General features: G+C 36.2%; 2 protein-coding genes and 2 pseudogenes across 7 annotated transcripts; 3 read left to right on the forward strand and 1 right to left on the reverse strand.

Moving 5' to 3' along the window:
• The first annotated feature begins 187 nt into the window (after window positions 1–187).
• On the forward strand, window positions 188–6,580 carry LOC132300678 (UPF0496 protein At4g34320-like). 6 transcript variants are annotated; one of them, XR_009480525.1, is made up of 4 exons: window positions 254–516; window positions 782–2,028; window positions 3,162–4,071; window positions 6,353–6,580. XR_009480525.1 is itself a non-coding variant. In XM_059797866.1 (3 exons), exon 2 carries the CDS (start codon window positions 881–883, stop codon window positions 2,006–2,008), a length of 1,128 nt encoding a protein of 375 aa, XP_059653849.1. In that variant the 5' UTR covers window positions 254–516; window positions 782–880; the 3' UTR covers window positions 2,009–2,028; window positions 6,353–6,580. The 6 variants fall into 6 exon arrangements, 5 of the variants coding, with proteins under 5 accessions (XP_059653853.1, XP_059653849.1, XP_059653851.1 ...); XM_059797866.1 differs by lacking the exon at window positions 3,162–4,071; XM_059797870.1 differs by lacking the exons at window positions 254–516; window positions 3,162–4,071; window positions 6,353–6,580 and adding an exon at window positions 188–246 and having other exon boundaries at window positions 782–2,231.
• On the forward strand, window positions 3,251–7,620 carry LOC132301690 (UPF0496 protein At4g34320-like; annotated as a pseudogene).
• Window positions 7,621–9,634: 2,014 nt separating this feature from the next.
• Window positions 9,635–12,480, forward strand: LOC132301691 (UPF0496 protein At4g34320-like; annotated as a pseudogene).
• A 3,356-nt stretch (window positions 12,481–15,836) lies between these two features.
• LOC132301692 (putative late blight resistance protein homolog R1A-10) lies at window positions 15,837–17,535 on the reverse strand. Its single transcript, XM_059798928.1, has 2 exons — window positions 17,266–17,535; window positions 15,837–17,210 (listed from the first exon to the last, which is right to left on the reverse strand). The coding sequence occupies exons 1-2, from the start codon at window positions 17,533–17,535 to the stop codon at window positions 15,837–15,839; spliced, it is 1,644 nt and encodes a 547-aa protein (XP_059654911.1).
• Between the last annotated feature and the right edge of the window lie 3,117 nt (window positions 17,536–20,652).

Genomic DNA, 20,652 nt, shown 5'->3' on the forward strand with positions numbered 1-20,652 from the left:
TATTTTTTGTGGAAATAAAATTGCTTTTAAGCGGTTGAAAAACCTTCTCAAACAGCTCTAACTGTTATTTGAGAAATTACCTAAAAATAAGATAAAAATAATAAATGAATAAATAGAAATGGGTATTTTAGTCATTTCGCAAAAGAGTTCCTTACCTTCCTCGGTTCCCACTCCTCATTAGTCGGCTCTCTCACTTTCAAGACTTTTAACTTGAATTTTCTCTCACAGTTCCTCAGCTTTTACTTGGTAAGCTTATCTTTGCGCGTTACAAGTTACAACTGTATGTATTTTGTCCCTATTTATACTTGGAAGACATTGCTTCTCCAAGCTATTCCCAAATCTAAAGGCACCACATTTCTTAGACTTCTTCAATTTTCATCGTCTCTCTCATCAGCTCTTGGTATTGAGATTCTACTACTCCCTTTTATTTTTGCTGATTGGTGAAGAAATTTGTGTGAATCTTGATTTCTTTTTCTGGGTATATTGCAATTGATCAGTTTCAAAGGCTTGAATCAAGTAAGTAAGGAGATTTTCCATGGTAAAATTTCTGGAGATATAGTATAAATTCCTTTTACATACTTTGAAATTCATTTGGTTTGTTGATGTGGGTTGTTCTATTTTCATTTATATTCTAAATCAATTTGCTGGAATTATTTTGTTTGTCAGATTGCCTTCCATTTTTCAATAAATTTTAATTTTAATGTGTGAATAGAATATGCATTTACTTTGGGATTGAATCAAAAACTTGATTTGTTGCTTACAAGGATCATATTATACACAGGTAACATTATAAACAGCTTGCTCAAGCATAGGGAAAGGGTTTCGAGTTGTAGTTGGTTTTGTTTATTTTCTTGATCTGTTTTCGATCTGAATTGAAACCATGGGGAGTCACCCGAGCAAGAATCCCACTGAACAACCTTCTACGGCCATCAATATACAATACACAACTGACCTCAGCTCTTATGAAGACGCCTGCAGGCTCGACACAGATTTGCAGTCTTTCGACACAACTCTCCAAGCCCGGACTAGTCATGTCCTCAACACCCTCACAGCAGGGGTTGAAGTGAGGGCAGTCTCGTTCGATTCTCTGAAACAAGTCACAGAATGTCTTCTGGACATGAACCAAGAGGTGGTTAAAGTGATCTTGGAATGCAAGGAGGACATATGGAAGACTCAGGAACTGTTTGAGTTGGTGCAGGAGTACTTTGAGAATAGCTTGCAGACTCTGGATTTCTGTACTGCATTAGAGAATTGCTTAAAGCGAGCACGCAACAGCCAATTGCTTATTCTTGTTGCACTCCAATATTTTGAGGAGGAGGAGGAGGAGGATGGGGTTGGCCGAGGAGGGAATAGGTACACGAGGACTCTGGAGGAATTGAAGAAATTTAAGGCTGCCGGTGACCCTTTCACTGGAGAATTCTTCGAAGCTTATCAATCTGTGTATAAGCAGCAAATGCAGATGCTTGAGAAGTTGCAGCTTCGGAGGAACAGGCTCGATAAGAAGCTCAAACATGTCCGTGCTTGGAGGAAGGTCTCTAGTGTAATATTTGCAGCCACGCTGGCTGCTGTGTTGATTTGTTCTGTTGTGGCAGCGGCTATGGCTGCTCCGCCTGTTGCAGCTGCCCTCACTGCAGCCACTTCTGTCCCGTTGGGCTCCATGGGTAAGTGGATTGATTCTCTTTTCAAGAAGTATGAAGATGCTGTGAAAGGACAGAAGGAGATCATTAGCTCTATGCAAGTGGGCACTCATGTTGCTATCAAGGACTTGGACAACATCCGAGTACTGATAGACCGGTTGGAGATTGAGATCGAATCGCTGTTGCAGAATGCTGAATTCGCTATTAGTGAAGAGTCTGTGAAGATTGGGATAGAGGAGATGAAGAAGAAGCTCGGAGTGTTTATGAAGTATGTTGAGGATTTGGGGGTGCAAGCTGATACGTGCAGCCGGGATATTGTCAAGGCAAGGACTGTGGTTCTTCAGAGGATCATAAGACAACCCAACCATTAACAGAAGGCCTTAATTCCTTGGTACTTCCTAACAACACTGCTGTTCTTATGCTGGAAATTGTCTGATTTTTTTCATTTTAATTTTATGATGCTAAGAGTCTTGACTTCAAATTTACTAAGAAGAATATTAATGGATGTTTGTTGTTGTAATTGTTGATTCACAGTGTTTAGGTATTGAACATGTCTATTTTCTAATGTAAATATGTTTTGGTCAATTGTGACAACTGCTTGTGTTTGTTAATGTTATAAATTAGCATTATAGGAGAGGCAAAGTTAACGTATTGGAATGAAGTGTTTGAACCCTTCAAGCTGGTCAGAAAGAGAGAATGTTGTGCCAAGAAATAGGCTCGACCGGATAGTGGATTATGTGATCCAATTCAATCAAAACTCTCCGATTAAGAAAAGCGAATTCATCATAATTCGAACATGAATTTTGATTGTACTAGACCACCAAATAATCTATGATTTAATAATATATGCCAAACCATAAAGTGGATTTCAAAGCATTGAAACTCACAATTTAGTTAAGGTTTTACAATCCCTTTATGCTATGTTTGGTAGTAAAGAATTGGTGATTTGGATCTGAAATTCAAAAAAAAAAAAAAAAAAAAAAAAGGTTTAAAGTTTGAACTAATTTTTATCTTTTTTTATTTTTTAATACCAATTCCAAACGAATGGGTAAACTTGGTGTCAAGATGGGTCCCAATATGAATATTGATACTCAGTATTATTTGTTTGGGTCCCAATATGTATATTGATATTATCATGCGAGAAAGATACACAACCTAGTAGTCCTCCTTCCAGAGGTTTGACATTGATGGGCAAAATCTATTCTAGCTTTCAAGTATTGAAGGGAGTAGAATAGTCCAAGGCCTAACCAATCACTGCCTATCTACTTCATTATCAAAATATGTATTTGTGCACACAAATTTCTGGTCAAAAATCTAAGACCGAATGGGTAAACTTGGTGTCAAGATGGGTCCCAATATGTATATTGATATTATTCGTTTGGGTCCCAATATGTATATTGATATTATCATGGGAGAAAGATACACAACCTAGTGGTCCTCCTTCAACAATTACTAGCTTCCACAAGTTTGATATTGATGGGCAAAAACTTGATTTGTTGCTTACAAGAATCATATTTTACACAGATAACATTATAAACAGCTTGCTCAAGCATAGGGAAAGGGTTTCGGGTTGTAGTTGGTTTTGTTTATTTTCTTGATCTGTTTCGATCTGAATTGAAACCGTGGGGAGTCACCCGAGCAAGAATCCCACTGAACAAACTTCGACGGCCATCAATATACAATACACAACTAAGCTCAGCTCTTATGAAGACGCCTGCAGACTTGACACAGATTTGCAGTCCTTCGACACAACACTCCAAGCCCGGACTAGTCATGTCATCAACACCCTCGCAGCAGGGGTTGAAGTCAGGGCAGTCTCGTTCGATTCTCTGAAACAAGTCACGGAATGTCTTCTGGACATGAACCAAGAGGTGGTTAGGGTGACCTTGGAATGCAAGGAGGACATATGGAAGACTCAGGAACTGTTTGAGCTGGTGCAGGAGTAGTTTGAGAATAGCTTGCAGACACTGGATTTCTGTACTGCATTAGAGAATTGCCTAGAGCGAGCACGCAACAGCCTATTGCTTATTCTTGTTGCGCTCCAATATTTTGAGGAGGAGGAAGAGGATGGGGTTGGCCGAGGAGGGAATAGGTACACGAGGACTCTGGAGGAATTGAAGAAATTTAAGGCTGCCGGTGACCCTTTCACTGAAGAGTTCTTCGAAGCTTATCAATCTGTGTATAGGCAGCAAATGCAGATGCTTGAGAAGTTGCAGCTTTGGAGGAACAGGCTCGATAAGAAGCTCAAACATGTCCGTGCTTGGAGGAAGGTCTCTAGTGTAATATTTGCAGCCACATTGGCTGCTGTGCTGATTTGTTCTGTCATGGCAGAGGCTATGGCTACTCCGCCTGTTGCAGCTGCCCTCACTGCAGCCACTTCTGTCCCGTTGGGCTCAATGGGTGTAATACCCCTAATTTTAAAAGGATAGTCTCGGTATTTATTTATTGGTTCTAATTGTATTTTTAATTATTTAATTGATTATTTGACTAGTTGCTTATGTGTTTAATTGAATTAAGTGTTACTTAATTATTTGGATTATGTGTCTATGTGATAATTGTATTTGCCTATATGTTATTTATTTAATTAGATTTTGTGCTTAAATGGTGTTTTGATGTGTTGTAATTAATTGTAAATTAAATGTTTTATTTTATTTTGTTTTATGTTATTTATTTTCTTTTATAATGTTTTATTTTATTTTATTTTATTTTATATTATAGTTATAGGTAGTAGTAATGGGCCAACCAATTAGGTCCCATGGACTACTTGAATGGGAGGTTTGATGGGTATGAATAATTATAAATGTATATATGTAGATATATCTGTATATACATATATAAAAGGAAAGTAATGTATTAATTACTTTTATGGTAACTTGGGTATTAATATTTAATCTGATGTATATGTTTTATTTTTAAATAATAAGGATATACATAAATTATATACATAACATATTTTAAGTTACCTTTTCAATACTTTAATTTTAATTTTTTTTTTTTAAGTAGATTTGGATTGGAAAAAGGATTAGGTTAGTTTATCTAGCCTATAAATATATAGCTATAGGTTATAAAAAGGGTTAGAAATATTTACGTAATATATTCTAGAGAAAGAGAGTTAGAGAGAGGAGGAGAAAAAGGAAGGAAGGAGGAGAAAACCCTGCAAAAAGAAGATCAAGGAAGAAGAAATTTAACTTTCGATCCGAAAGTTTAAAGCAAGTTCTTCTTCTATCTCTTTCCCTTTGATTCATGTTTCTGTACATGCCTAGGAAATTCCAGGATTTATTAAACAAATAAAATTAAATAATTATACATGTTTAATTAGATTAGAACATAAGTTTTATGAAACTAGTTCATATATATTCTTGTGTTATGACTTAATAAATTCATGATTTTGATTTGATTTCTTGTATGAATTTTTACATATTTAAATTATGTATTTTTCATATATGTGGATTGATGGAACGTACAAACATACCTAGGAATCCTGAAACAAATAAAGAATAAGTTCGTGGTTGAATTTTGGGTTAATTCGCGTAACAGTGCTCAGTCCACTGTTACAGTGCTCGAGCCTTGGATGAAAAGTTCAAGCTTGTAAGGAAAAGCTCGAGCAATTGGATGTAAAGCTCGAACAATTGGATGTAAAGCTCGAATAATTGGATGTAAAGCTCGAGCCTGAGAAGGAAAGCTCGAGCAACTGGGATAAAAAGCTTGAGCCTGAAGTAGGATGCTCGAGCCTTAGACAAGGTGCTCGAGCATTTAGGACAAAAGCTCGAGCATTATCTGGAGAAGTTTCGTAAACAGCGTAGTGTTACCTCTTGTTGATTATGAACAATCCTGAACATTAAATAGGGACTTAGGTTTGGGTTTAAACAAATTCAAATAGACTCGATCATAATGATATTTGCTATTTGGATGTTTTAAACAAATAAATGGATTTAATCTTTTAAATTGTTCTAGCAATTGAGATTAAATGTGTAGGATGAATGGGATAAGGAAAATGCTTACGTGATTGTAAAATAAAATGTCAGTCCGTTTAAGATTCAGTTTGTGTAGGATACAGGATGTAGGAAGCTTAAATAAAGTATAAGTTGTTCCTATTTTATGATAGCATGATATTCTAATATTATGTTGATTGTTGGATTAATCGATGTATTATTATATTTGTTACATTGATTATTAGATTATGTGGATGTAGTGCACCAGTATGGGATGGTGGCACTTTAGGGACGGATTAACTTATCAGTTAAGTCCTACCTATTTTGTATAAGGGAATGGATTAACTAAAATGTTAAGTCCTACTTATATTGAAGTCAAGTCAGCTGAACAAGTTGAATGACTTATAGAGGATTACTTGTAGATGATTAATTTTTACTTGATTATATATATAATTATGGTGCCATGATATAAGCTTGAGTCTCAGGATCAGTGGTTAAGGCACGTATAGTGCTAGGGATGTGTAGCTGGATATAGTGTAGTTGTATGCCCTGGTAGGTCTAGGTACTTATGCCCATTATATGTACGTTTTGCATGATGCCTACTATTCAAGTTGAGACAACCCTATAGTCTAGTAAGGTTTCTTTAGTGTGTGTGTGTGTATATATATATACGGACTATTAGTTATTGTTGGATTGACTAGGACGTATACGTGTATCGAATCTCTGCTTGGACTGTAGTAGAGTAAAACTTGTTTGTGGGTCTGACTCACCCTTATTTTTCAGGTATGTGTCAGGAGTAGGGATTGTTCGTGCTGAGCAAGGAGCATCTACTTCACTCTTCCGGTTTATCTACATAGGAGTTTCCTGATATAAACAGTTATTGCTGTCATTTGTTTAGTTTGGATTTTCTTGGTGTCCGAACAGTATGGATTCCCGAGTGTATTAATAGAGGAGTGATTATATCATAATGTTTTAATTTTAATAAGAATTTATTCTGAAGAGTTTGGGTTATCCTTTTAGTTTCTTTTCAGCATTGTTATTTATTCTTTTGTAATCTGTGTTCGTTTATTGCCGATTTATTTTTTATATTCTCGGGTATTTGGGCGTTGGCCTGGTCAATTCACATTCGGAAATCCGGGGGTATCACAATGGGCAAGTGGATTGATTCTCTTTTCAAGAAGTATGAAGATGTTGTGAAAGGACAGAAGGAGATCATTAGCTCTATGCGAGTGGGCACTCGTGTTGCTATAAAGGACTTGGACAACATTCGAGTACTGATAGACCGGTTGGAGATTGAGATCGAATCGTTGTTGCAGAATGCTGAATTCGCTATTAGTGAAGAGTCTGTGAAGATTGGGATAGAGGAAATGAAGAAGAAGCTCGGAGTGTTTATGAAGTATGTTGAGGATTTGGGGGTGCAAGCTGATACGTGCAGCCCGGATATTGTCAAGGCAAGGACCGTGGTTCTTCAGAGGATCATAAGACAACCCAACCATTAACAGAAGGCCCTTAATTCCTTGGTACTTCCTAACAACACTGCTGTTCTTATGCTGGAAATTGTCCCATTTTTTTTCATATTAATTTTATGATGCTAAGAGTCTTGACTTCAAATTTACTTAGAAGAATATTAATGGATGTTTGTTGTTGTAATTGTTGATTCACAACGTTTAGGTGTTGAACAAGTCTAGTTTCTAATGTTAATTTGTTATGCAAAACTGGATCTCCTATCCAAAATTTTTTTTTTTCTTTTCTTCCTGAATGTCGGAAATTTTATTCATACAAAATGGAGCAATATAGTACGTAGGAGACGTTGATCCCTAAAGGATCAACAAAAACAAGAGAAATAGGAAAATTGTAGGTCAGGGCGTACCCTAATCCACAAAGGAAAAAAAGAAGCTGATTAAACAAAGAAAAAGAAAAAAAATAAAATAAAATAGGGCTGCTTGGAACTGGAAGCTCACAAACAACTCTATAATAACAAAGGTCAAAAAAATAAGTGCAATTTCTAAAATGGTCAGACCAATGGCAATCAGACCACTTCCAAACTGCTCTTGCGTAGGAACAGCACCAAAAGAGATGGCCTCTGGAATCCACATCCCCAAAACAATTGTGACAGATAGCAGGTCCAGTAAGGAAGGGAAAGAATTATGGAGAATCAAGACTGATTGGACTTGCAATTCAAAAGAGGCGAAGATCACATTTCTGGGTTCCTACAATCGATCCCTGCGATCGATCGTACCATTTTGTTCAGTTCGAAGTCTATTTTCACTGTTCAACAGGAAGTTGGGATTTGGGCAATCAATCGTAGTATGTCAAGCCCCCCGCGTGGGTGCGAGCAAGACATGGTGCGATCGATCCTACGGTGTCCTGCAATTGATCGTAGTGGCCATTACAGGTATATTTTGGAGTAGCCATTACATGTATATTTTGGAGGATTGTACCCTTGATTTGTGACTTCAATTTAAGCATGTTATTCATGTTATTATGAATGCTTTTGACCGTAGTGAGTTTATTAACAAATGATGTGACGGTAAATGACCTTTTTATTCTTAGTATGCCCTCAGGTAGAGACCCGTAACACCACCGAATTTGGATAGTTACACTCTCCATCCTCAAGTCTCAATCAACCATGATCACCAAATAATTTGTTTAATCATGTATTATTTTATTTTAAGTTTCCTGGCAAACAGAACAAATTATCATTAATCAAAAGGGATTTAATGATAACATTTCTGGCTTTCCAAAGCTGCCAACGTACACTTGCTGCCAAGCTCTTCAACATCAGCACATTTCCTTATTTATCCCATATTCTACTGTGAAACCTCCTCCAGTCATCCCAAGCTCCACAAAATGTCTCACAATTATCAATCACAAAAAATTAGAAACTTAATTGTGTGTTGGCAAATTTTGTAGTCAAAGAACCTGTGTTTCATGAGCCATGGTAGACTCTTGCAGTTCACTACAGTCAGTAAAAATGAAATGAATTAACAATCGAAACAATGTAGAAAAATGAAATGTAAGTACAATTAAAACACGGTAGAAGAGAGGGAGTGGGAGAATAACAATATTTAAGTGACTGAATGCTATGTGATCATTCTCGTCATCCTCGTGATCAGCAACGTGCATTATCCTTGTCATCCTCGTCGTTGTCCTCATTATTCCTAGGGTAAATATTGATCTTAAGTTCATCATATCCCATGCTTCGTTGCCATTCTTGAATTTGCAAGGCCGAGTGTGCTGCAGAGCTGCTACAAAGCCAGAGCCGAATCATCTCCAATGTAAAACAATCACGTAAACCAGATGGGATCTCCTTGAGATGTTCACAGCCACCTAGCGCCAATGTCTGAAGGACGGGAAAGTGACTACTAGAAGCATTCCATTGCTTGATATCCAGATATTGAAACCTCAAGAATTTGAGTTTGCGAAACATTCCATCACACGTGTCCCACCTTGGTCCCTCAAAGGCCTCGTGTAATAATTTAAGAACCTCGAGGTTGGGCAACCTTCCAAGGGTCGACATTTCCTCCCGAGACAGGCAGAATGATGATAAAGTTAAGCTTCTCGGACTTGGGGGAAACTCATCCAAATGGGGAAATCTTCCGAGACATCCTCTTAATGTTAGAAATTAAACTTCATTATACTTTTAAAATGTCTTTGAAGGTCATGGGTGCTTTTTTATTTGGTATAATTTTATATTTATGTGAGTTTTTATTGGAGTTAGTGGGAGGCATGAGAGTTACAACTAGTAAAGGTCATGTTAGTGGGTTAGTGGGAGTTTTGCCTACTAAATGGTATGTTAGTGAGTGTTAATTTTCATTTACATTTATGTTTTAAGCATATATAAACCAATGTATTTTACTCATTTTCAATCGAGTAAAATAAAAAGTGTTTTCCTTCATTTTTATTCACTTCCAAATAGTATAGTGTTATGTGTGTAACTAGGCCACTATTTCCAACAAAGTGGTATCAGTGCAAATTTGTGAGAGAGAGAAGAAATGGCAAACAATTCGGTTCCATTCAAATGTCTCGTTCACCAAAGATAACTATGGAAATTGGTGTATCCGTATGAAGGCAATTTTGGGAGCACAAGATATGTGGGAAGTTGTTTCCAAAGGTTATGATGAGCCAAAAAATAAGGCAACTTTGTCTAAAGCCAAAAAAGATGTTTTACAAACCATGAGAAAGAAGGACCAAAAGGCGGTGATGACCATCCATCAATGTTTGGATGATGGAATACTACAAAGAATTGTTCGTGCAGAAAATGCAAAGCAACTGTGAGAGATTCTTCAAAATTCCTTCCAAGGAGTTAGTAAAGTGAAGAAGGTTCGCCTCCAAATGTTACGGGGTGAATTTAAAGCATTGCATATGAAGGAATCTGAATCAATTTCAGATTATTTTTTTGTACCGCATTAGAGAATTGCCTAAAGCGAGCACGCAACAGCCAATTGCTTATTCTTGTCGCGTTCCAATATTTTGAGGAGGATGGGGTTCGCCGAGGAGGGAATAGGTACACGAGGACTCTGGAGGAATTGAAGAAATTTAAGGCTGCCGGTGACCCTTTCACTGAAGAGTTCTTCGAAGCTTATCAATCTGTGTATAGGCAGCAAATGCTGATGCTTGAAAAGTTGCAGCTTCAGAGGAACAGGCTCGATAAGAAGCTTAAACATGTCCGTGCTTGGAGGAAGGTCTCTAGTGTAATATTTGCAGCCACGTTGGCTGCCGCGCTAATTTATTCTGTCGTGGCAGCGGCTATGGCTGCTCCGCTGTTGCAGTTGTCATCACTACAGCCACTTCTGTCTATAGTTATCAAAATCGCGATTCTGAGTCGTAGAATCGCACGATTCTACAACTCAAATCTGAAAATCAACTCAAATCGTAACAGAATCGCCCAATTGGTAAAATCGGTAGAATCGTTGGCAGAATCGTACGATTCTACACGATTCTATCGATTCCACCAAAATGGGTGTTTGGGCGAGCCTTTATACTATTTGGTCTTTGGGCCTTTATTCTTTTAGTTGTTTGGGCCAAAGCCTGGCCCAAATATTGTATAGAAAGTTATTTATCAAATTATATATTTAATTATTTATTCTATAAATTATAAAATGCAAAAACCTACTCTATTATAGAATTAGAAACGGGAATCCTACTCTGAGAGGAGTGAGGATTGAGAGGAGGCGCCAGTGCAGAGGCTCATAGCGAGCAAATCGGATTCATACAGCAGCTTACAGGTTCTGCCAGGGATGTTTCTATGTTCTATATTTATTTTCTTCCTTGATCAAGAAATTTCAAGAGTTTTCTCTAATCTCTATATAACCCTTCGTAGCTTGATTATTCTAAGATTGTAACCTTTTATCTACTTGTTCTTAGAAATTATTCATAATGTTCTGATAATCTTTTGCATTAATGGTCTAATTTTACTTTGAATAGGAAAAATAGTTTTGGCTAATGAGTTGATTTGGATCAATTTTTAAAGTTTTGACTATCCTTTTCGATTTCTGTAGTTTTTGTTTTAAGTTTACCTGGCCACTTAAATTTTTATCACTATTTTTTAGAGCTTTTACTATGGCTAATTGAGCTCTAGCTGAATATTTTTCTTGATTATTCAAAATTTGGTGTAGCTTCTTCTCTTGGTTTGTAATTGTAGAGTTATCAAAGTCTTTGACTTATGGAATCAAATTTCTTGTTTTGATTTAAGATTTCTTAAATTTGGTTTTTCTTCTAAATTTGACTTGATTAAATACAATATATAATTGTATAATTGCTAAGACTTTAAGATTACCGATAGATGAACATATAATTGCTAAGACTTTAAGATTACCGGTAGATGAATATATAATTTCTAAATTTGACTTGATTAAATACAATATATAATTTTTGTTCTTTCTTTATGCTTTGTAGTTGAGGAAATTTATGCAATTGATGATAATGAAGATTTGCAGCCATTAAATCCTATTGATGAAGCTAATGAGGAAGATGGTGAAGGGTTCAATGATGACTTTATGGATATGTAATTTTAGTTTCTAACTTTGGAGAGGGATGAGTTAGGATTTGAGATTTGTGGATTATGTTATTTTGTGTTACATCCTCTTTTATTTATATTCAGACTTTGGAATATTTTCTTTTACTTTTATTTATATTCGGACTTTAAAATATTATTAGGATTTGAGATTTGTGAACTCATGAATATGTAATATGATGTGTTTTGGCCTTATTTTGGTTATATTTTACATATCTTATTGTTTAAGAAGTTAGTTTCAATTATTTTTTCACAATTTGGTAGAATCTTACGATTCACGATCCGATTCTACGGAGCCCAAAACGATTCTACGTAGAATCCCGATTTTAACAACTTGCTTCTGTCCCGTTGGGCTCAATGGGTAAGTGGATTGATTCTCTTTTCAAGAAGTATGAAGATGCTGTGAATGGACAGAAGGAGATCATTAGCACCATGCAAGTGGGCACTCGTGTTGCTATCAAGGACTTGGACAACATCCGAGTACTGATAGACCGGTTGGAGATTGACATCGAATCGCTGTTGCGGAATGCTGAATTCGCTATTAGTGAAGAGTCTGTGAAGATTGGGATAGAGGAGATGAAGAAGCAGCTCGGAGTGTTTATGAAGTATGTTGAGGATTTGGGGATGCAAGCTGATACGTGCAGCCGGGATATTGTCAAGGCAAGGACTGTGGTTCTTCAGAGGATCATAAGGCAACCCAACCATTAACAGAAGGCCTTAATTCCTTGGTACTTCCTAACAACACTGCTGTTCTTATGCTGGAAATTGTCTGATTTTTTTCATATTAATTTTATGATGCTAAGAGTCTTGACTTCAAATTTACTAAGAAGAATATTAATGGATGTTTGTTGTTGTAATTGTTGATTCACAGTGTTTAGGTATTGAACATGTCTATTTTCTAATGTTAATATGTTTTGGTCAATTGTGACAACTGCTTGTGTTTGTTAATGTTATAAATTAGCATTTGCTGTGATTCAATGGGGTTCACTGATGTCATATTATAAATTAGCATTATAGGAGAGTCAAAGTAAACGAATTCGAATGAAGCGTTTGAACTCTTCAAGCTGGTCAGAAAGAGAGAATGTTGTGCCAAGAAATAGGCTCGACCGGATACTGGATCGTGTGATCCAATTCAATCAAAACTCTCCGATTAAGAAAAGCGAATTCATCATAATTTGAGCTTGAATTTTAATTGTACTAGATCACCAAATAATCAATGATTAATAATATATGCCATACCACAAGGTGGATTTCAAATAGTTACTGTTTTCTTTCCTATAATCCAGCTTTGCCATGAAACAATGCTACAGCACATTATGAATTATTATTTTAATAGTAAGAGGACTAGAGTTTTTATCTTTTCTTAAAAAAAGGGAATACTATATATTATTATGCAGTGTAGAAATTTCACCTAATAAGCTGAGTGCTCTCTTTCATTCTATTAAAAAATAAATAAATAAAAGTTAAAGCGTATGCTAATTTATAACATGACATCAGTGAACCCCATTGAATCACAGCAAATGCTAAAAGAAGAATTATCTGGTGATGTAGATTAGTTATAGAATATGGCCTCTATGAGTTGAATAAAGCTCAAAGAAGAATTTGACTAGTAAAGATGGTAACTTTTCAACCTAAATTTTGGAACTTCTTCTTGTGGGTTTTCTTGATAGGTCTCTGGATGTAAAACTAGATCTCCTACCCAAATTTTATTTTATTTTTTTATTTATTTATTTATTTTTGTGAGAAATTTTATTCATACAAAATGGAGCAATGTGGTACAGAGGAGACGTTGATCCATCCCTAAAGGATCAACAAAAATAAGAGAAATAGGAAAACTGTAGGTTAGGGCATACCCCAATCCACAAAAGAAAATAAGAAGCTGATTAAACAAAGTAAACGAAAAAAAATATATATATAGGGCCGATTGGAACTGGAAGCTCACAAAAACTCTATAATAACAAAGGTCCAAAAATAAGTGCATTTTCTAAAATGGTCAGACCAATGGCAATTAGACCACTTCCAAACTGCTCTTGCATAGGAACAGCACCAAAAGAGATGACCTCTGGAATCCACATCCCCAAAGCAATTGTGACAGATAACAGGTCCAGTAAACCCTGGCTTTCTTAGAGTATTAAAGGAAGGGAAAGAATTATGGAGAATCGAGACTGATTGGACTGCAATTCAAAAGAGGCAAAGATCACATTTTTGGGTTCCTACGATTAATCGTAGACCTCCTGCGATCGATCATACCATGTTGTAATTCATTTCGAAGTCCATTTTCACTGTTCAACAGAAAATTGGGATTTAGGCGATCAATCGTAGCATGTCAAACCGCCCGTGCGCGTGCGCAACCCCTGCACGCATGCGGGTGCGAGCAAGACACCGTATGATCGATCTGTCATGCAATGCAATTTCTCATAGTGGCCATTACTTGTATATTTTGAAGGATTGTACCCTTGACTTGTGACTTCAATTTAATATTATGAACTAAGCATGTTATTCTTGTTATTCAAGTTTATTAATAAATGATGCGACGGTAAATGATCATTTTATCCTTGGTGTCTTTGGGTTTGAGCAGGGACTCATAGCACCACCAGATTTGGATCGTTACACTCTCCATCCTCAAGTCTCGATCAACCATGATCACCATATGATTTGTTTAATCACGTCATTATTTTATTTTAATTTTGCTGGTAAAGAGAACAAATTATCATTAATCAAAAGGGATTTAATGATAACATTTCTGGCTTTCCAAAGCTGCCAACGTACACTTGCTGCCAAGCTCTTCAACATCAGCACATTTCCTTATTTGTCCCATATTCTACTGTGAAACCTCCTCCAATCATCCCAACCTCCCACAAAATGTCTCAGAATTTTCAATCACAAAACGTTAGTGCAGAGGGAAAAGTCCCCCTCAAATAAGAATTGTCCATGTCACCATAATAAAAAATTATACTTCTAACCTTTAGATGGATTGCAGAAGCTCGGCTCTGGTCAAGCCCAAATTAAGTCTCCATTAGCCCAAGATCGCTAATGTTAAGCTTTCAGCCCGTCAAGCAAGCTCAGCCGGCCCAAGATGTATTCAGCCCAAATGTATTATAGATTGAATAAGTCCTACTAAACGAAGGATCCTACATGAAAGGAAAGTTAAACAGAAGAAAAGTTTGGCATAGAAAAAATTATAGAAGGAAAGAAGTCTGTATGTAAAGAAGGATATTTGGAATCAATTGGAGGGCAAGTAAGGCGAATCCTACCATAATTTCACATCTTTTTGTATATACGTGGAGGCATAGAACTCCAATAAAGATCATTGAACAATACACATTTTTCTCTAAATAATTCTTGCTAGTTATTATTTTATCTTGAGTGAGTTGTATTAATTCGTTTAACTTCTTTTGTTAAGTGAATTTTTGCACCTACAGTTAGAAACTTAATTGTGCTGGCAAATTTTGTAGTCAAAACTAAGAACCTCTATTTCACGAGGCATGGTAGGCTCTTGCAGTTCACTACAGTCAGTAAAAATGAAATGAATTAACAATCGAAACAACGTAGAAAAATGAAATGTAATTACAATGAAAACACAGTAGAAGAGAGGGAGTGGGAGAATAACAAAATTTAAGTGACTGAATGCTATGTGATCATTCTGGTCATCCTCGTGATCAGCAGCGTGCATTATCCTCGTCCGTTGTCCTAATTATTCCAAGGGTCAATATGGATCTTAAGTTCATCATATCCCATGCTTCGTTGCCATTCTTGAATTTGCAAGGCGGAGTGTGCTGCAGAGCTGCTACAAAACCAGAGCCGAATCATCTCCAATGTAAACACAATCACAAAAACCAGATGAGATCTCCTTGAGATGTTCACAGCCATCTAGCGCCAATGTCTGAAGGGCGGGAAAGTGACTGCTAAAAGCCTTCCATTGCTTGATATCCAGGGATTGAAACCTCAAGAATTTGAGTTTGCGAAACATCCCATCACAAGTGTCCCACCTTGGTCCCTCAAAGGCCTTATGTAATAATTTAAGAACCTCAAGGTTGGGCAACCTTCCAAGGGTCGACATTTCCTCCCAAGACAGGCAAAATGATGATAAAGTTAAGCTTCTCAGACTTGGGGAAACTCATCCAAATAGGGAAATCTTTTGAGACATCCTCTTGATCCAGTATAAGTTATCTCAAGAGTTTCAAGGTGACTAAGAAAGTTCAATTTAGGAAAAAACATCATTTCCATCCATCGGCTCCACAAAAGAACATTTTAGTTTCTAAGCTTGGGAATCCGTCGTAAGACTCGCTCATCTACACCACGAAGACCTAAATTTCCTACGCTCTGAAGGTCATCCAACACGAAGGGATAGTCATCAACGGGCACATGAGTGATTTGAATAAGCCGCTTTGTATACAGATGCCTCAATTTCACCATCTTCCAGATATCATGCGAGAAAGATACACAACCTATCGGTCCTCCTCCAACAATTAAGGTTTCTAGCTTCCAGAGGTTTGACATTGATGGTCGAAAGTGTTCTTTGTCAACGTGAAATGATAGATACCTCAAGTGAACTAATAGTTGTAGTTCTTCAGGGAATGAGGAAAATTTGACGGTTGATATATTTACCACCCTAAGAAGTTTGAAGGCTCTACAAAACGATAAAAGAGAAGCTAGAGATAAATCTGCAGTTGAAGAGAAAGAGCAGACCTCTGGACCAACTTGCTTTAAATAACCACATCCATTAAGGAGTGTGAGAATGGTAGAAAATTCAATTTGAGTACCGATGCAAATGCGACGCTGCTTTTTTGCCTTAGGACTTGAAAAAGAAGAATATGTTGATCCATACCTCGGAATTTGCATAAAATTCTCTTCTTGAGCTTTTCTCAAACATAAATCACGCAAGAGATCATGGACACGACATGCTTTAATTCGACCATTAGCCCTTTTCTTGGAAACCACCACTAGACTTCTATCAATTAGATCCATCATGTAATCCTCCGCAACATCTTCTAAGCTTTTCTGCTGATTTCGCATTATAAATCCTTCGGCAATCCACAACCAGATCAATTTCCAAACTGGAATTTCATATTTTTCAGGGAATGCTCCAAAATATAGGAAACATGGCTTCAAGTGATAAGGCAAGTGGTTGTAACTTAGTGCTAGTGTGCCCATGAATTGCTCTCGTTCGGTAACGATATATGAACTTACACTTTCAGCAACATGCCTCCACCAGTCTTGTGTCTTATCTTTCTTTGCCAGCAGTCCAGCTATTACAACAATTGCAAGTGGTAGTCCTTGACATTTTTTGGCAATTTTCTTTCCAATTTCAATTAAGAGTTGTGGGCAACTACCTCCTTCAAATACCTTCTGCCGTAATAGATCCCAACTTTCATCAAAATTTAGAAACCGCAAATGGTGAGGTTTAGCGGACAAAGCTAAAGCTACATCTACATGCCGACTAGTGAATATAATTCTGCTTCCAATGTTGTCATTTGGAAAGTGTCTTTTGATATCATTCCAGGCCCTTAACTCCCATATATCATCCATGATGATGAGATACTTCTTACCTTTCAAGCTTTTGTACAATCCTTCACCCAACTCTTCATCGCTCATGTTTTTCGGTTTCACCTTTAAGCTGGATATCTGCAGAGCTCAAAATGCTAAGTAACAAATCTCTTCTCCGGTATACTTGAGATACTTGGGTCCATGCACGAAAATGGGACTGGTATTCAATGAAAGGATTGTTGTACACTTTTATGGCTAGAGTGGTCTTACCGAGTCCAGGCATCCTGATGATTGGTATAACTTTTAGCTGAATTTCATGCTCTTCTATAAGCAGCTCCATTATCGTTGTCGTTTCATCTTCAAAACCCACAACTAAATCTTCCTTGACTATGATGGTGGAAGAGGGTATTGGCAAAGCTCCGCGGGTGGACTTCTCAACTTGCAGCACTCCAATCCTATACATTTTCTGTTGGAGAAACGAAAGTTTTAAAAATTTTATGAGGGTTTTTAAATAAAGATCTTCATTAATGTGTAGAGACAAGTTTTATGCATTAAGAATATGATGATCCATTTAATTTAGGGATAAAAAACTTACATCAAGATTTGAGTAAACCTTATATCTCTCCCCTAAAGTAAACATTCTCACTCATTGTAGATTCCTTTACTAGATGCCTCAGTCTTGGATCTTCATCTTCTTGGTAATGATCTTGCCTGTAGGAATCACCCATAAGCCTCTATGAATGACCTTGGAAAGCTTAGCTTGTGGGAGCCTCCATCAAATGAGAACACTAACCCTAAAATTCTAGAGAGAAAAAAACATTTCTTGTCTTCTAAAAATTATTACACAAAGGTGTAACCTAAAATATACATGGACCTATGTATATATAAGCAAAATAAAAATAATAATAAAAGACAATATATTTTTCTCAATCTCTAAAATTAACGTGATATCTCATATCTAATGGGCCTCCAATATCAAGTTAGGCTATGAATGAGAATCATTTGAGCTTATTATTTTATTGGCTACAATGAATTAATAATTGGTACGATCCATGAACCCAATTCAATTAATTTATAAATTAATTTCTACTCCACTAAAAGAAATTAATTGAACTCTAATTAAATAATAAATAACCTCTAAGTTAATGTTACACTTTGACCCCTCTATGTATAATTAGTTATCAGATAAATAAATCCATCAATCCGACTACTTAATTAATATATTTGTTTTGGTACTTTTGATTATTTCCAACTTGATCACAATAAAATATTTGTTTGATAAAAATAATAATTTAAATAAATAAATATATAATAAATAATTTTTGTCTAAAAACACACGAAGGCTTTCGAATTTAGTTTGTGATCAACCATAATCAATACAAAATAAATACAAGTAACAATTATGCAAATATTGAAAATATAACCATCTAACAATTAATTACATAATTACCCAAAGTGTCGGTCTAAGGATTTCGAAGAATTCGCCGAACAAATTAAAGTAATTACTAATTAATAAAAGAGTCTATACTTCTCTCATGCTTAAGAGTCAAATGTCATGACAATGATAGGGAGCAATTGCATGTGACGGCTCTCGCAATATATCTCAACCTAACGCGGATCAAGTTCAAGTCTTAGTTAATAATGAGTCTATCCAGAATTACCGACTATGAACTATTTATGATTACTATTTAAATTCATGTATTGATTGTCATCATATACATATATAAACATCTCTTGTAATCAAGTGGATACTATCAATTCCATAATGAATCGAAACATAATACATTGAATTCATCAATTGTATAAATCATAAATATTTCAGATATGTCAAGAACATGTGTCACTTTAATCCAAATAGGAATTCGCTATGCCAAGGCATACAAATCCTAACAGTTTCCACTTGCCCTCATAGCCAATTCGAATTGCATTTAACTCCAATGTTATCCAAGTAACGATCAAAACTATTGATCGATGACACCTTTATTAATGGATCAACAAAGTTATATTCCAATGCAATGTTCTAGCTACTAGTACATTTTCTTGCCAGACTATCATGTAAGACATGATACTTCCTCTCAATGTACCTTGTTCCTCTATGGAGCCTTGGGTCATTGGTTTGGACTACTTTTGCACTATTGTCGCAATATAGCTCGATAGACAAGCTAGTATGCTCCACAACCTCTAAATCAGCAAAATCAAACCAAAAGGCTTCCTTTGCTGCCTTTAAGGCTGTAATGTACTTCACCTTCAGGTTTGAGTCAGCAATTGAAATCTGTTTAACAATATACCAACTGATTTTCCTTCCATTGAGTGAACATACACTAAGTCATGAACCTTATAGTATCTACATCTAATTAAAAATCAGAACTAGCATACCCGACTGGGACCATATCATCACATCCATAAATGAGCATGAGATCATTGGTTCTCCTAAGGTACTTTATGATATTTTTTACAACAAACCAGTTATCAAGTCTGGGATTGGACTGATATCTACTGACTATCCCTACTGTGTAGTGGATGTCTTGCTTGGTATAGACCATGGCATATATGAGAATCACAATGCCGAAACATATTATTCCAGTCTCATTTCCTCAATCTCCTCTACTAGTCTTGGAAAACTACTTACTAGAGAGAGCAATCCATGTCAATAAAGTAAGAACTCATTCTTAGAGTTTCGCATACCAAACCTGGTCAAAACTTTATCAATGTAGGATTGTTAAGATAAGCCTATTTTCCTTTCAACCCGATCTTGTAAAAGCTTAATCCTAGGAATATAGCTTATATCTTGAAGATCCTCCATTTCAAAGTAATTGAACAACTACCTTTTTAATGATGACGAAGCTTCCACGTCATTATAAATGAGCAGGATGTCATCAATATATAGAATTAGAAAAACAATGATATTACCCTGTACACACATGGTTCATTCACTAAGAAATCTTCTGGTATCCTTTTGTAGATTAACTAGCCTTCCATAGGTGGCATCCTACTAGAAAGTTCTACAAGATCCCATATTTTATTAGAATACATAGATTCCAACTCTGATTTCATAGCAACTTGCCAAAACGATCTATATCCACCTCGATTCATGCTTCCATGTAGCTTACTGGGTCCAACTCATGTTTAACAAAGATATCCGTAAAGGTCTCACCTAAAAACATGATTCTGTCGGATTGGATGATAATTCTCCCACTACATCAATGTATCGATGCAGGAATCTGTGTACTAGATGATGCCGACGCATCAATAGGGAATTCATATATAATTCTTAATTTCTATAATAAGTGTTTTCATATGTGTACATCTGGTACTCATACTATATTCTTTAACATTATGCTACTAGGTATGTTATTCATAATATGATCCTCCTATAGATAAACAGTGAGTGTAAACAATCAACTTTTATCATTGATATCATAAAATAATCCATCCTAGTGCCTTTAGAGTAGCCATCAAATCACGCATGCCTATGATCTGCTTCCAACTTACTTATTCATATTAAGCGCACATGTGCAAGACTACCCCAAATGTGCATGTGATTCAAATTAAGATTTAGTTAAAAACACAGCTCAAAATG

This window comes from Cornus florida, unplaced genomic scaffold, assembly GCF_030987335.1.
Source record: "Cornus florida cultivar Cherokee Brave unplaced genomic scaffold, ASM3098733v1 CherokeeBrave_3.0.0_Hap2_Chr03, whole genome shotgun sequence".
In the NCBI taxonomy this organism is placed as follows: Eukaryota; Viridiplantae; Streptophyta; class Magnoliopsida; order Cornales; family Cornaceae; genus Cornus; species Cornus florida.

Excerpts from the sequence above, each read along its gene's own strand:
- LOC132300678 (XM_059797870.1), top strand. The coding sequence starts at position 881 with ATGGGGAGTCACCCGAGCAAGAATCCCACTGAACAACCTTCTACGGCC.
- LOC132301692 (XM_059798928.1), bottom strand. The coding sequence starts at position 17,535 with ATGTATAGGATTGGAGTGCTGCAAGTTGAGAAGTCCACCCGCGGAGCT. Across the intron at positions 17,211-17,265 it reads ATTTTCGTGCATGGACCCAA|ATATCCAGCTTAAAGGTGAA; the intron begins GTATCTCAAGTA and ends TGAGCTCTGCAG.